At 40.4% G+C, this 16236-nt stretch overlaps 1 protein-coding gene across 14 annotated transcripts in view; it reads right to left on the minus strand.

The window, feature by feature from the left end:
* Positions 1-16236, minus strand: part of LIMCH1 (LIM and calponin homology domains 1) — a 397989-nt gene that overhangs the window by 221182 nt on the left and 160571 nt on the right. For all 14 annotated transcript variants that reach the window (XM_058299328.2, XM_071216751.1, XM_071216737.1 and 11 more), the window contains exon 2: positions 10970-11040. In XM_058299328.2, coding sequence (XP_058155311.1) covers positions 10970-11040 — 71 coding nt within the window. The remainder of the gene's footprint in view (positions 1-10969; positions 11041-16236) is intronic.

Raw genomic sequence — 16236 nt, forward strand, 5'->3', positions numbered from 1 at the left:
CTTTCCCCATTTTTTAATAGATGTGGGGAGAAAAGTTAACATTTAAGTACCTGCTATTTCCAAGCACTGAACAAAGAATTTTATAGATATTATATTTAACTTAATCCCCAGAACAACCCTAAAGATTAGGTACAACTATTATTTTTTTTTAATAGGCAAGCAAACGAGATCAGACAGGGTAGGTAACTTGCCTCAGGACATATAGGAGGCAAATATAGAATGTAGTCTGTCTTGCAGGGTGAATCGTATGAAATCACACTCTTTGACTGCTTTTGGTCATAGGAAACCAAATTTCATAGGATTCAACCTAAGAGCTCCAAAGTCCATGTACTTTCCACTACACCCTCTCAAAAAAGGATAGGAACTGACTTGTGTTTATATATCTATGGATAGTAAAAAAGAGCAAAGATGAGGCGGTGGGTATGAGAAATCAAACCACAGAGAAGAAAGGAGGGCATGTGTGCAAGAGCTGGGGTAAAATAACAAACACAATTGAAACAGACAGACAAGTGTGGGGTTGTTCCCATGACTGAGAGGCACTCTTGGCTTGCAGATAGCAGGGGACAAGGATGTGTAACATCTTGCAATAGGTGGGACTAATCAAAAGCAACAAGGAACTGCTCTTAAGAGACCAGTAGCATTCCTGAGGAGATGCATGAGCTTGTCGAACTCAAAACCCACCTGAGGGACTCAAGGATGTTGGAACAGCACCCTGGGATCTCATTAGTGGGGATCCCCTAGACCTCCTGGAAGAAATAGTTAAAGGAACACAGGAAACTCAGGACAGAGATGTGTCAGGATTGATGCCAGAAAAATAAACATTGGTCCCAAGCCCTGGAAGGAACCCATCTCAGGAAGGGAGAGGCAGACCCTGGGGTAGGACAAAGTAGAAAGGAAAGGGCTCAGTCTGGATGGCGGTAAATGGTCAGGAGGAGAAGCCCAATGGAATTAGCCCCAAGTCCTCCAGCTCACTTCCAGGGAATTACGTGCCACGTTATTCAGTAGGAGCAAGGGCAGACTGCTCAGAGGAATACCTGTTGAAGAGTCATTGGAAGTGATATAATTCCCCAACGTCAAGCGCCCCAAGGCAGCTCGTTTGGGAAAATGATTGTAAATGCCCCAGTAAGGACTGAGGCACCAGAAGAAACATGGCAGCTCCTGAGAGCATTAGCCTAAACCCTGGTGAAGAGAGGTAACAGGCCTGGGCTCAGAGCAAAGGGCAGTTATCACTTAAGAGCTGAGGCAATAGGCCTACGAAGGATAAAACCCGGGCCTGAGGAGGGAGATTTGGTCTGGCAATACCCCAAGAAAGGGATGATCTTTGACTTCAGTGAATCTGTGTTTATCTCACACCACCTCAGAGGATAACTCACTCAATGGTTTAAAGAAGAGAGGGCTAAAAGAATCGTTTCCGGGGAAGCGGATGTGGCTCAAGCAACTGGGCTCCTGTCTACCATATAGGAGGTCGAGAGTTCAATACCCAGGGCCTCCTAGGGAAGGCAAGCTGGCCCATGTGGTGTGCTGGCCCACGCAGAGTGCTGGCCCTTGTGGAGTGCTGCCCTGCACAAGGAGTGCTGCCCCGTGCAGGAGTACTGGCCCACGCAGAGAACTGGAGCAGCAAGATGACACAACAAAAAGACACACAGAGGAGAGACAATAAGAGATGTAGCAGACCAGGGGTCTGAGGGGGCACAAGAGAATGATCGCCTCTCTCCCACTCCGGAACGTCCCAGGATTGGTTCCCGGAGCCGTCTAATGAGAATACAAGCAGACACAGAAGAACACACAGTGAATGGAAACAGAGCAGACAATGGAGGGAGGGGGGAGATAGATAGATAGATAGATAGATAGATAGATAGATAGATAGATAGATAGATAGATAGATAGATAGATAGATAGATAGATAGATAGATCTTTTTAAAAAAGAATCGTTTCCTGTCAGAAAATGACTGGAAGCACAAGTCCTGCTAAAGTATCCTTTAATTGCACCCTACAGAAGTCTAATGCAGGTGGAGACCAAGTAAGCATGCAGTATACTCTCTTTAAGCTCACCTTTTCTTTACTAGAAGTTCTGAAGATCAGATGTCTAGTGGGATGTAAGAGTCCCTCAGTGGTCCTCTTTTGGTTTTCCAGCAGCCATTCCCTCTTCTTTGATGACAGTTTCCTCATTTTCATTTAGGAAACTTCCTCCCCCTGACTTCCCAGACATGTAGAGCAGTTATGGGGGAAGGGAAGAGCATGGAGAGTGTTGGTCCTATGTCCTGGCTCCAAGAGAGGACAAACCAAGACCTGGCCATTCAGGTTGGTTCCAAGATAGACACAAGATCCAATGTGGATCAATGAAGAGCAAGCACTAGGACTGTTGCTAAAATTATTCACAAGGAATATCTATTTTTCCTGCAGGATTGCAAAACTGGTATATGGTAAGCTGGTCGTTAATTTTGTCACTATATGGGAAGAACTCACCTGCAGAAAAGTCAACTGAGAAGAAAGCAGAGCCAAGTAGATGACAGATAGATGGATGGAAGAATAGAGAGATAGAGAGAGAGAGAGACAATGCTCAGATGACACAGTTCAAGCATGGGAGTAGAGTTATGCCTGTTGCTGGCATGCATATACATTTATTTCTGTGCTTATCATTCACATGAGTCAATTCCTATTTTTGCTTAAAATTATTTGTGCTCCATTTCTGGCACTTGCTACTATAGGATTTCTCGCTAGCAGAACTCCCACCCGCAAAAGAAGATAAAACAACCCACTCTTTAAATGCAGAAGATCTGATATCATTTTGTAATGTCTTTGCATATTGGAAAACAGGAAAAGTGAAAAAGGAACTATATCCTGGCTGGGGAAGCAAAAATGTGATTTCAGATTCTCTCTCCATCTAAGTTAAGATTCTCACCAATGATTTTCCAAAGAGGAAGAGGGACTTACTTGCTTTTTAATGTTTTCTATAATTCAGTCATTGTGACCCATGCTCAGGAAAAGGAGACTTTTCCAGTCACTGGAGAAATAAATTCAAGGATGCCCTTTCTTTCCCTTCTCTAGAAAGACCACCAAAAATTCAAAAATACTTTAGAGAATTATACCCACAAAGGAACAAGGGAGCAGAAGAAAGAAGAAAAGTGTGGGACAATACCTCTTTCTCCTTACAGTATATATGGTGACTAAATGAAATATCTCTATAAAGGTTATCAACTGTTGGTTTTACGCTTCAAAGAAACACCTAAAAACTGAAGACACCTTTCCAGCATTCTAAACCAATAACGTCACCCTAAGTTCATGAGTACAAAAATGACTTTTATACAGCACTGGTAGAAAAAGATGAGATTTTTAAATACTCAGGAGTTCATTTTCCTGAGGTTCTTGCAGTGAATGTTTCAGGTAAGATGAAAAATGCTAAGCCACTAGTATGCTCTTTCTCATTCACACATAACCACCCTTCCAAAGAAAAAAGATCATTAATACAACTAATTCAAAAATATTGAAGGGTTAAGGTAACCCTTCCCCATTTGGGATCTGTACTTTTCTCAGGGATTAAGGAAAAAATCACAGTAGCCAGCTAATGGCTCTCTATACACAGGGTTCCTATACCAAATTCCCAGTACATCACCCGAAATCCTCCACCCTCTGAAGGGACCCTGCCTCTCCATGCCTTCCTTTGGAGGCCCCTCCCTCCCTGGAAACTTGTTAAAAATAGTAATACCAGTGAATCTGCCAAAACTTTGGTCAAAGTAGAGCATCTGGCCTTACCATAAGGAACACTGGGATAAAGCCAGAAGTGGAGGATAATAGGAAAACAAGTTCAAACACGCACCAACTACCAAAAATCTAATCTTTGCTTCACTTACTAAAACCTTAGAAATTCTATATTCCAGTTATATTTATAAAGTAATTCTGTGGTTATCATTTACCACATTCACTCTCTACAGAGAATTTTAAAATAACTAAGGGAGCATTAAAAGTAAGGCTGTTGGGAAGCAGACTTGGCCCAGTGGTTAGGGCATCCGTCTACCATATGGGAGGTCCACGGTTCAAACCCCGGGCCTCTTTGACCCATGTGGAGCTGGCCCATGTGCAGCGCTGATGCGCGCAAGGAGTGCCGTGCCACGCAGGGGTGTCCCTGCGTAGGGGAGCCCCACGCGCAAGGAGTGCGCCCCGTAAGGAGAGCCACACAGTGCGAAGGAGGTTAAGCCTGCCCAGGAATGGCACCGCACACATGGAGAGCTGACACAGCAAGATGACGCAACAAAAAGAAACACAGATTCCCGTGCCGCTGACAACAACAGAAGTGGACAAAGAAGAACACGCAGGGAATGGACACAGAGAACAGACAGCTGGGGTGGGGTGGGGGGGAGAAACAAACAAAAAAAAGTAAGGGTGTTAGGGATTATTACACATTAATAGAAAGGATCCAGGATGCGACAGTGACACTCAAAAAAGGAGGACTTGCAATGACGGTCACAGGTCATTATACGTTTTGTCAAAAACTACAAAAACGTGTGGTGCAATGTGTATGTTATAATGTAAACTATTGACCATGGTTAGTAGCAGTGCTTCAATACGTGTTCATCAATTGTAACAAATGTACCACACTAGTGAAGGATGTTCTTAATGGGGCAAGGTAGGGGAGGGGTGGGGTATAAGGGAATCCCCCTATATTCTTGATGTATCAATTATGCAATCTACAGCTTCTTTAAAAAAAATAAAAAAAGATCATAATTTTTAAAAAAGGAGGAACTGAGAGAGGAAAAGCTCTCATATAGAGATGACACATGAGTACCAGCTAATAAAAAAGGAAGGGAATAGAATTAGAAAGAAGAGAATAAAAGAACGAAAAAATCACCATTTTGCAGACATTAATGTAATGATTGATTCAGGGAAGTATTATCAATGGATAATAAGCTTACTGGGTGAAAAAAGTTTTTTGAGGTATCAATTTATTCCTGTAGTCTCAGAGTATGTCCCAGAGATTATGAAGGGGGAAGGTACATTAACAATGCCTAAATCTTGGGGATACCATGTTTACAAACTGATCAGACACAACATCACCAATAATGGGGCAAACCACCTTCTGTGGTACACCGGGAAAGTCACACCATCACCCATGTAGCACTCTTGTCAAAACCATCTAACTGGAATCTAGTCAAGGAGAAACAAATAGACAATTCCAAATTGTGGCACATTCTACAAAATAACGGGTCTGGACTTTTCAAAAATATTAATGTTATGAAAGACACAAAAGGCTGGATTAAAAGTTCTAAGATAAAGGAGAATAAAGATAGATGGTAATCAAATGCAATATGCGATCTTTCATTGGATTCTTGATTTTTTAAAATCAGCAATAAAGGACATTAGTAGGAATACTGGAAACATTTAAATATGGACTATACATTAGGCATGACTATACCATTGTTATATGTCTTAAGGAGTTACGCAGGAGATTATCCCAGTTCTTACGAGACACACTAAAGAATTTAAGAGCTGTCATAATGTCTACTTCTTACTTTCAAATGGATCAGAAAAAAAGAAGCATATATATACACACACACACAAAGAGATAAAAATAAATATGGCAAAATGATAATAATTAGCACATCTAGGGGCAGGGTCTGTGGGTATTCATTATATTATTCTTACAGCTTTTCTATACATTTAATTTTTTTAAATTACATATAAAAATTTGAGGAAAAATATCTTATAAACTCCTGAGAAAAACTTTTGCAAAAAAGGTATTCACCCAAATAGCTTTTTGTGTGACTCAAACTCAATTACTTAATTTTACAAGAGTAAACAATTTAAAACTAAAATTAATTCCATAGTTCCTATGATATAGACCAGGGATTGGCAAATTTGTATAAAATGCCAGATAGTAAATATTTCAGGGTTAATGGGCCACCTACAGACTTTGTCACATATTCTTGAGTGTGTGTATGTGTGTGTGTGTTTATGACCTTTAAAATATAAAAACCATTCTTAGCTCATGGACCAGGACAAAAGCAGTTTGAGGTCCATAGTTTACCAACCTCTGATATAGATAAAATACATCAGATGATATAGATGAAATTCCAAATTATAGACTGTGAAAATCACAGTCAGGAAAACAAGACAGAAACTTTCCTCTCTGGAATTATTTCAAAGCAGTTTGGTTGGGGTGAAGTGGACTGATGACGAACGATCATTAGCAATCTCATACTGGGAACAGCTTCTTTGCAGTCTTCCTCTTTTATCCTTAATTCCTCAAAGATACTGCAGTGTTCAGTGAATAGTTCTAACAGTATGACACCTGTCATAATTTGCACCTATGTTATATTTTGACCCCAGACCGTTTTTTCTAAGGTTACTCAGCAGAAAGTCCACATCATTTGAATATTTACCCTCCAAGACTTCACCTATACACACTTGGCCACAACAAGAGAGGAAGGGAGAGTTGATTACAACAAAAATATACATACTACAATTTTATTTGGCATATGCCCTCTATTTTATACTTTCTATTACTGTAAGTTATACATTTACAGATCAGTATTACTGTATTACTGTACAGAGTGGCATACACAAAACCATGTGCCCTGTACTTCATGGGTAACTTTCAGGGTGATTTTGATGCCACTCAATTTCATATTATATGTTGTCTTTAGGTGCCAGTTTTTCATTTTTTGTTATTTTTTAATTTCTCCTGACTCTGTAGTCTTTAATAAGGTCACCGTGTGTCGGCATCTAGTTTCAATGGCTCTATCTGAAAATACTTAAGCCACTAAGTCCCTTGCTGACCACAGCCTCCTATCCTTCCAGCTCTCTTGTGCCATTACTCTTGCCATAACTGCCTTTTGATCCCAAGGAGGACTGCCAGACCCTTGACACTTACGTTTTCCCAAGACTACCAGCCGCACGCAGTTCTCTCTCCATCCTATGCCCAGCTGAGACCCAGGGGTTCATCCTCCACACTGCTCTGCTCCCCACATTGTAGGTTTTCTAGCACTCCCTCCCTGCCCAGCCTCCTGCTTTTCTCTCCCATTAAAATCCCAACTCTAGACACAGGACAGTGGTGAAGAGCAAAAGCCAAAGAATCAGATTGCCTAGTGTAGCAGTTTGATATTATTGATGAGTTCCAAAAAGAAATATTGGATTATGTTTGTAAACTGATCTTTTCCTCTGGGAATATTAGGTTATACTGGATTCATAGGTTTACTTGATTAAGTAATTATGTAAACCTCTTGTGCCAGTAGGGCGTTGAGTCCCCACCTTTGGTGAGTGGGGACTCACAGATAAAAGGCATGACAAAGGACAGAGTTAAGGGTTTTTGATGGTGGAGCTTTGATGGTGGAGTTTGATGCTGGAGCCTTAAGCAGGAGCCCCGGGTAATAAGCTCACAGAGGAAAGAGAAGCCAAGTCCCAGGAAGAGAGGAACACTGAGTCCAGGAAGAAGCAAGCCCTGGGAAGAAAGGAACCTTAAACCTAGAGAGAAGCAAGCCCCTGAAAGGGAGGAACCCAGAAAGCCTGAACCCTCACAGCCGTCAGCAGCCATCTTGCTCCAACATGTGAAAATAGACTTTGGTGAGGGAAGTAACTTATGCTTTATGGCCTGGTATCTGTAACCTCCTACCCCCAAATAAATACCTTTTATAAATACCAACCAACTTATGGTATTTTGCATCAGCACCCCTCTGGCTGACTAATACACCTAGATTTACATCTTTCTTAGCTGTTTGGCCCTAGCCAAGTCACTTAATTCTCCGAGCCTGTTTCCTCCCCTCTAAAATGGAGGTAATAATGGTACCTTATAAACCACAGGTAAGTTTAGAACCAGGCTCATAAGAGAAAAATCAGGCCCCATGCTCACAAGGTGCCCTCCTGTATGACAAGAACTATGAGATGTTTCTTCCAAATCAAATAAACAACCCAGGAAAGTTTTAGTGTGCAAGTGTCTAGCCTCAGCTGCAGCTAACATTTACATCTGATCCAACTCAGACAAAAAGGTGAGAGTTTGTTGTGAATAAAAGAGAGCTCACTGATGTTTATTATGTTTGCCAACTGGGGCCATAACTTCATTATAAGACAACAAGTGGACTTCTACTTTGAATACCACAAAGGTGGAAAGCTCTGAATGATTTCTAAGAAGAGAACTGTATGTCATGAAAGTCTGACATAGCTGAGCGGCTAGCTTTCAAAATTCAAAGTCATAGGGACTTCTTATATTTTTAAATATTGCTACATGGGTGGTGGCAATGAACTAGAACTCCTTCATCTCCAGCATCCTCTGGTTCTAGAGAGGGCAAAGACTTAGACTTTCTTATCTACTTTCCAAAGACAGGTGTTTAAAACCTGTGTGGCTCACTGTCTAGTAAAAACCTCCTTCCTGAGGCCAAAATTGAGCTTCCTACCTATTGGCCACTGTCATTAGTTAACCCCATAACTGAAACGGTGCACATTCTTCTCCTTGCCAGCGTGGTCTTTAGACACAAGTCCCAGAATATACACCTCCTGGTCTCAGTCTGTGGCAGCCTAATATGTTCAGCTCAGGTAAAACTTGGCCATGCCCTTACCCCCACTCATAAATGTGAGGAGGTAAACCCTCTTCCACCATTGCTCCCAACCTTCATTGCATTCAGCTTCTGGGTGATAGTTTTGTTTCTCATTGTTCTGTAAGGACTACACTTTAAAATTTATTTGTATCTGGTTTCTCTGGCTGCTGAACCACCTTTCTCTCAAAGGTTGACTGGGACTCATGCTACTGGCTTTCCTTGCCTCAGAACACCTAGCCAACATATTATAAATTTAGCAGACTTGGCCAGCACTGCCAGCAGGAGTCACACTGGGGAAGCCAGAACTTGAATCCCTGGTCCTGAGACTCTAAAATTCATGCTCTTTCAGCTACATCAGTAGGTCTGACCCTCCACAGATCCTCCATGGAGGACTTAAGACAATAACCTACTTGTCCGACACAGCAGCATTTGTCCATGTCCTTGACGTTGGCCAGTTCCCTCAGCTCCACCCTCATGCTGTCAGCAGTTCAAGCCCTTTTTCATACAAAGAGGTCCTGGCTATGATCTGTGCTTCCATGTTGTTCTAACTCTCCTGTTTTCTGGCTTAGACCTCACACACGCCTCTCCACCCTTAAACAACCGTAATCTTCATTAACATGGTTGGAAAGACCAGTGCCCCACTGCACACAAAGGGAGACTCCATAATTCTACTCAAAATCTTTGACTAAGAAAGTAACAAATTCTGTGCATGTACATGCCTTGAGATTCAGAGCCTTGCCTTCAGACAAGCCAAATCCAAATCCAAAGCCATGCAGGTGATGGTACACCCTGACAGATTTATTCTTGGGAATATAATGGGAAGGTGGAAGCCTACAAGAATCTTTGGGGCAAATGTTAGGTAAACTCAATTCAGCTAAAAGCATGACCCACACAAATTAGATCAGATTCTGGCTTGTCTGCTAATATCAGGAAAATGCTAAATACTTTCTCAGGAAAACCAAATGCTAGAACAGAACGGACGTCTGGGAGACTATTTGGGTTTGTCCCCAGTGAGATGCTAAACTAATTAGGGTTAGCTTAAGGGATGAGCTCTGATTTCAACTGAATAAAGGGCAGAGAGGTGGGTAGGGAAGCAAAGTATGTGAAGAAGGGAGAAACTCCATTGGAAGGAGGGCATGGATACAGCAATTGGGGTATGTAAATTTTTCTTTGATGAAAGAATGGGAGTAGGGCAGCAGAAAAAAAAATCTTGACGTGAACCATGTTGAAAGGTCCTACATAATAATTTATAGGACTGTATCATTTTTAAAGCACCTTATCCACATTATCCTGGTGAAATTCACAAAAAGCCTACGAAATAGGCTAAGTCGTAAAAATTTTTATTACTGTTTTAGAGGGGGGTAAATAAGGAGACTCAAGGAAGTTAAACTATGAATATATTGAGGTCATGGTACCAATGGAGAGGGACAAGACTTGAATCCCTCATAGTTAGGCCCTAAAATCCTTGTTCTTTCAACTCCATCAGTGGGTCAAACAAGAGAAGGCAGCCAAACACAAGAGTCCATTCTATGGAACTCCAGTTACATAAAGCTCAAGAACAGGAAAAAAGACTCTATGGTAATAGAGATCAGAACAATGGTTGTCTATAGGAGAGGGGATTGAGTGGGAGGGGCTTGAGGGAAATTTCTATTCATGTTTTAATTGAGGTGTAGGTTACACAGATGGATACCTTTGTCAAAACACATCAGGCTGCATTTAGAAGTTGTGCATTTCATTGTATATGTTCCATCTTGATTTTTAAAAAAGTGCAAAACTTGAAATCTTGAGTTGATGTTAATGTCCACCCATCTCTAAATATTAAAGCTGTAGCTTATTTTGTGATTGAAACAGCTTCAAGAAACTTCTGGAACCTATCATCACAGCAGCACTCAGCTTCAAAACATAAAAATTAAACACTGTAGTTATTGTTCAAATTCGAATTATGCCAAAGGCATAAATTAAATAAATTCAAAATACATCAGTGACGTAGGCCTAGTGAGGAACATTACCTGGCATGTTGTAAGAATGCTGGAAGTAAATACAAGCATTATTTTCACTTAGAACAAGTTGCTTTTGTTTGGGCTGAAAAAAGGGAGGGGGGAAGAGAGAAAAGCTGCTACTTTTCACCACAAATCAGTTTACATCCTTATAATTACTGGGCCCAAATTCCTACATGGCAAAAGTTTGCTGGAGTCAGTAACCACTACCAGAGGCTCTTTCTTTATCTAGTTGGCATTTGCCTCAGTCCCTACCACTCCCTACTGTGACACCAACAGTCCTTCACCTATTTGTTTCCTACCAAGCACAGTGTTTTTGTTTTTTTTTTTTTCATTTCAGATTCAAACTGTGAATAAATCCCAAAGAGAACACTGGAAGTTTTACACACAAACTGAATGGCATTAATGGCTATTCTTGAATAAAAACTGAATGTAGGCTATACTTACTCGCAGAGAAGGATTCCATTTTCTAACCCTGTCCGAAAATCTTTATCACCAAAACTTCTGCCGGTTACTTGCTGGAAAAGAAAAAAAAAAAAAAAAGAGAGAGAACATAAATTTTTCTTTTGAATCAGGAAGTTCAATTGTTGTTTTTTGTTTTGTTTTGTTTTTTTAATTTCATAAAGTCCTGAAGTGACTGGTAGCATTCCAAGAATGGGAAAAATCTGTTAGGCTTAAATATCCTTTCCATCATATAGCTTTGCCTAGATCAGCTAAACTTAAACTTGGATAATTGCTTTGAAACATTTCCCTCTCCTGTCTACTACCTTCAAAAATATCTGTTCTTCCTGATAAGGATTTGTTGTTTTTTTGGGTTTGGCCATGTTAACTCAAGGCCAGCACTTCTTTTATTCAGACCACAGAGTAAGCCAGTCATGCTTTCACAAAAGCCTGGGGAAAACACCACCTAAGGCTAATGTATCTATTTATTAAGGCATTAAGGGGGTAAGGGGAGGGAGAACATAGATCCCTGCCCTCAACAGACATATGTCAAGACAAGGAGATTAATTAAAACCAATATCCATCAATAACATGACGTGAAAGGAAAAAAAAAAAAAGTCCAGGAAAGAATGAACCATCTCACAGCATAAGACTGAAGGGCACTTTTGGTGCCTCTTCTTCTCAGCAGCCCTTTGGCCTAGCGAGGTACCAGGGAGACATTTATTCGTGTGTTCATTCATTAAATATTACTGAGCACCTACAAAATGCCATGTATGTTAGACACTGGGGGTCAACAGTGAATGTAGCAGACAAAAATCTCTGCCCATGGAAATTACATTCTAGAGGAACTCAGAGAGATAAGGGACAGAAGAAGTTAAAAGCTGTTAAATGACAAGATGGAGTAACAGGGACCTAACAAGTATCAGAATTACCAATACTTGAACAGATATCAGCACACTGATGCTCATAGCGGCATTATTCACAATTGCCTAAAAGATTCAAGCAACCCAAGTTGAATGGATAAACCAACTGATGAATGAATAAACAAAACGTGGTCTATACATACAACAGAATACTATCCAGCTGTAAAAAGGAATAAAGTTTTGATACATGCGACAACATGGATGAACCTTAAAGACATCATGTTGAGTGAAATAAGCCAGAAGGCAGAAGGACAAATACTGTGTGAACTCACTGATACGAAATAATTAGAATAAGCAAATTCATAGAGTCAGAAATTAGAATACGGGTTACCAGGATTGGGATGGGGGTAGGGAATGAGAAGCTAATGCTTAATTAAAACAGAGTTTCTATTTGAGGTGATGGAAAAGTTTGAGTACTAGATGGTGGTGATGGTAGCACAATATTGTGAATGTAATTAACAGCACTGAATTATTATATATGTGAATGTAGTTAAAAGGGGGAAATTTTATGGTATATAAATGTTTCTAGAATAAAAATTTTTTAAAACCATTGGATGGTACAACACAAAGAGTGAACCCTAATGTAAACTATGGACTATGATAAAGGGTTTAATTATAACAATATTGTTTTATCAGTTGTAACAAAGGTAGCACACTAATTGGGGGAAAAATAGGGTTTGTGGAGAGGTATACCGGAACTGTATTTTTTGCATGATTTTTCTGCAAATCTACAACTTCTCCAAAAAAAAGACACCAATAAAACAAGACTTTTCTCGCTGGGAAAAAAAATTATTATGTTTTAATTGGAACCTCAAATCACTTATATACACTTACAACAGAATTTCTAGCAAGCTTACTCAGGCCCCTTTCCACACTGAGCAAGGGGTCCTAGAGATAGAAGCACAGATGAGGCATAGCCTCTGCATGCAGGAGGCTCACAGACTGGTGAGCAAAGCAGAAATCTAAACTCTTGCCACAAACAGAACGGAAAGTAATTATTAAGATTAAAAGAAAATACTGGTGGCCCAGGTACTACCTAAAATGCTCGTGTTATTATTTACAATTATCTTGCACATGACGCATAGCCACCGAAGGATTTCAAGCAGCCATTGATGTAACCATCCAAAGTCAGCCTGCTAATCAAAGCCCTCCCAGATGTAGTCTGATGAAGTTCAATTGCCTAGAGGCTCAGTTCTGGCCTGGGCATCATGTGTTTGGAGGAAGGTGCTCATTCCACTACTGTTCCGACTGCCTGCTTTTCCTTTCTCCTGTGGTCGTTAGGTCCCAGCATGACCTTTGCATTGCTCTCCACTAACTTAAATTCCACCCGTTTTTCAAAGTCTAGGTTATTTAGGATAGAGGCACACAGATCTTTGTTAGGATCAGCAGATGAATATATCCTAAAATTTCCTCCAGGATCTTACCATTCAAAAGTTTGATCCTTAGACCAGAAGTGGCATCATCTTTACCTGGAATTAATGTGAGAAATACAGTCTCTCAGTCATCCCCTTCACCTCCAAGACAGACTAAATCGAGCTCTAATTTACAAAGATCCCCAGGCAATTTATACAGACAGTCAATTTTACAAAGCCCTGACCTAGGACACTAAACCTGGAGGTAATCATAGAGGACCTTCTACTGGAACCAGGATTTTGGGTGACTTGTCTCAAAACAACCCCTCTCAGCAACATCTTTATGATGTGTTTACAATGTCGCACATTGTATCTTCCAACTATAAGGGTGGCTAACTACTGTTACCTTCACAAAGCATAAGCTATTGTTATAAACAACCAAGTAACTGCCAAGAATCAACCATTTCCAAAAGTCCATTTGCAGGAAAAGTGAAAAATGACCTCCTAAACTTTTCTATGATCTTCTCAACTGGATCCCAACTGACCAAAAAATCAGCAAGCTTTCCAGAGGCTCTGGCCAAGCATCAACTCACAGTCATTCTCCAAGGACTTGAAGACAGAATGGGAAGCTTAAGAGAGCTCTTAAATTGAGCCTGAGATGGGGGCCTGGGCCACGGGGTACGAGGAGAGCGCACGCAGGTGCAGAAGCATTCAGCAGCCAACAGCATGAAATGTCAAGAGCACTTTATCCGGCTCACGACCTCACAAAGTGATCAAATTTATCACTTCAGCAGTGATGCACCTCCATCCTTGCAGCTGCTCAGCCCCAAAATCTTAGAGTCATACTTGACCCCTCTCTTTTTCTCACACCGCATCAGACCCATCAAGAAAGCTTCTTAATTCTACTTTCAAACCTTAGCCCAAACCCAACCACTCCTCACTGCTTCAACTCCACTACCTTAACCCAAGCCACCGTCTTCTTTCACCTAGATATTCCAGTTGTCTCCTAACTGGCCTCCCCCCTTGCAGAGTGATCCTGTAAAGTTAAATCGTTCCACTCCTGCACGCAAAATGCCCCAGCAACTCCCCATCACACTTGTAGTAAAAGCCAAATTCTTACAGTTCTCTAATGGCACCCAACAGAAAACAAAAACAAACAAACTACAAAACCTGATAAGAGTTCATAGACAGAAACTAGCAGACACCCCCATCTGCAGGGTAAGTATAATGAAATTGCACAAGCCTCCACTTTCAAGGGGATCCTGGAAGGACTAATGGTGGCGCCTGCATCACTAACTATGCCCTGCTTGCCTTTCAGAAAAACCCAGTATCAGATTTTTCCTTCCTGCTTTATGATTCAGGATTAACTCACTTTAATTACTAACCAAAATGTTTGATGGCTGGAGACATATGTGTATGTCAAGTGAAAGTGGTCAAGGAATGGATAATTTACCAAAAAAACTTGAAGGTTTTGAAGGGGGAAAAAAAAAACTTTCACCTGTCTTAGCAATTAAACCAAAAGCAGAACCAAGAGGACATCCTAGTGTGTCATCACACTCTTTTATACAAGTAATTGTTGAGGAAGCCCAATTGTATCTGATTTCCTTCCCATAGAACTAAAAGGTAAATTGCTTTCCTGAGTTTGTCCTTGTCAATGGCTCTGCTCTAAATGATTCAAGCAACTATAATATGGAGACCTTAAAAAAAAAAAAATCAGTCTAATAAACAAAGGCACAACTTTATGGCAGCATTTTTACAATGTGTTTATGTTGCAACACATTGTATAGCACAATGCTACATTATTTTGTTACCATTGTTGCTTTGTAATTGCTATAAACAGTCAAAAGGCTGCCAAGAATCAGCCTCCCCATCTGAATCTTACTGTTTATACAAATTGTTTTCCAGAAATACTTTCATTGAGCTTCAGTTGAGTTTTAAAATCAATCTGGTGGGCAAACTAAGGTCCACTAACAAAGTACAGGTCTGAAAAGGATTTGAAATAAATACTGGCAAGCCCTATTATAATGATATTAAGAGGAGATTCTATCATCTGACAAAGTAATTGTCCCTGAATTCAAGCAATTAGGGGAAAAAACATTTAATAGAATTTAACTTAACTTTTTAAAGCCAGGGATATTTTCTCTAAATTGCTGTATAAAACCAGGTACACTTTTCAGAAGGGTGTGATTTCTTCCTAGAAACTGTAAGTGAAAAATCACATCTCTTTAATTCACTGAAGATTATTCACAGCTCATTATGCTCACTTCTCTTCTGATTATATTTGACTTCTTTAACAAGAAGAACATTTTTGCATATTTTATACCTATAGTGCAAAATAAAGCAAACAGAATTGCTCTTATTTTTTATATATTCTGTTTCCTTCAAGGAATTGATAGAAAAATCAAATCAGAATTCTTTGGGAGTTTTTTGTAAACACTGTTAAAGCATGCTCGTCCTAGCCAAAATTACTACCAACTGATCATTTATTGAATACCCATGTCATGTCAGACAGCGTAAAAATGGGTACAAGTGATACCAAAATAGCAACATCTGGATTCTGCCCAGATAAAACAATCCAGAGGAAAGAGAGAACATCACAACACAACACAGTACGTGTTGGAAGGGAAATGTGGACAGAGATCTACAAGAGAGTGAAGGATGCAACACAAATTGACTGCATGACTAAAGAAATGATAACAGCCCACATTCAAACAGCAACTACCATGCACTCATTCTGTTCCAAGTGCATGCAACACATCCATTTACTTAACACTCATAACAACCCTATGAGGTGAGTCCACTTATTATTTACTTTTTTTAAAGACAAGGAAGCCTGGGCACAGAGAGGTTAAGTATATCACCTGAGGGTACAAAGCCTGGATTTAAAACTAGGCTGCAAGACTGCACAGTTCACAGGCTTAAACACAATGCCTTGCTGCAACTGAACAAAATACAGGGGGAGGGCAGAGGAATGAACTATCTCTGCCTTCAGGGAGTT

The sequence above is a fragment of the Dasypus novemcinctus genome, chromosome 1 (genome assembly GCF_030445035.2).
Source record: "Dasypus novemcinctus isolate mDasNov1 chromosome 1, mDasNov1.1.hap2, whole genome shotgun sequence".
NCBI classification, from domain to species: Eukaryota; Metazoa; Chordata; class Mammalia; order Cingulata; family Dasypodidae; genus Dasypus; species Dasypus novemcinctus.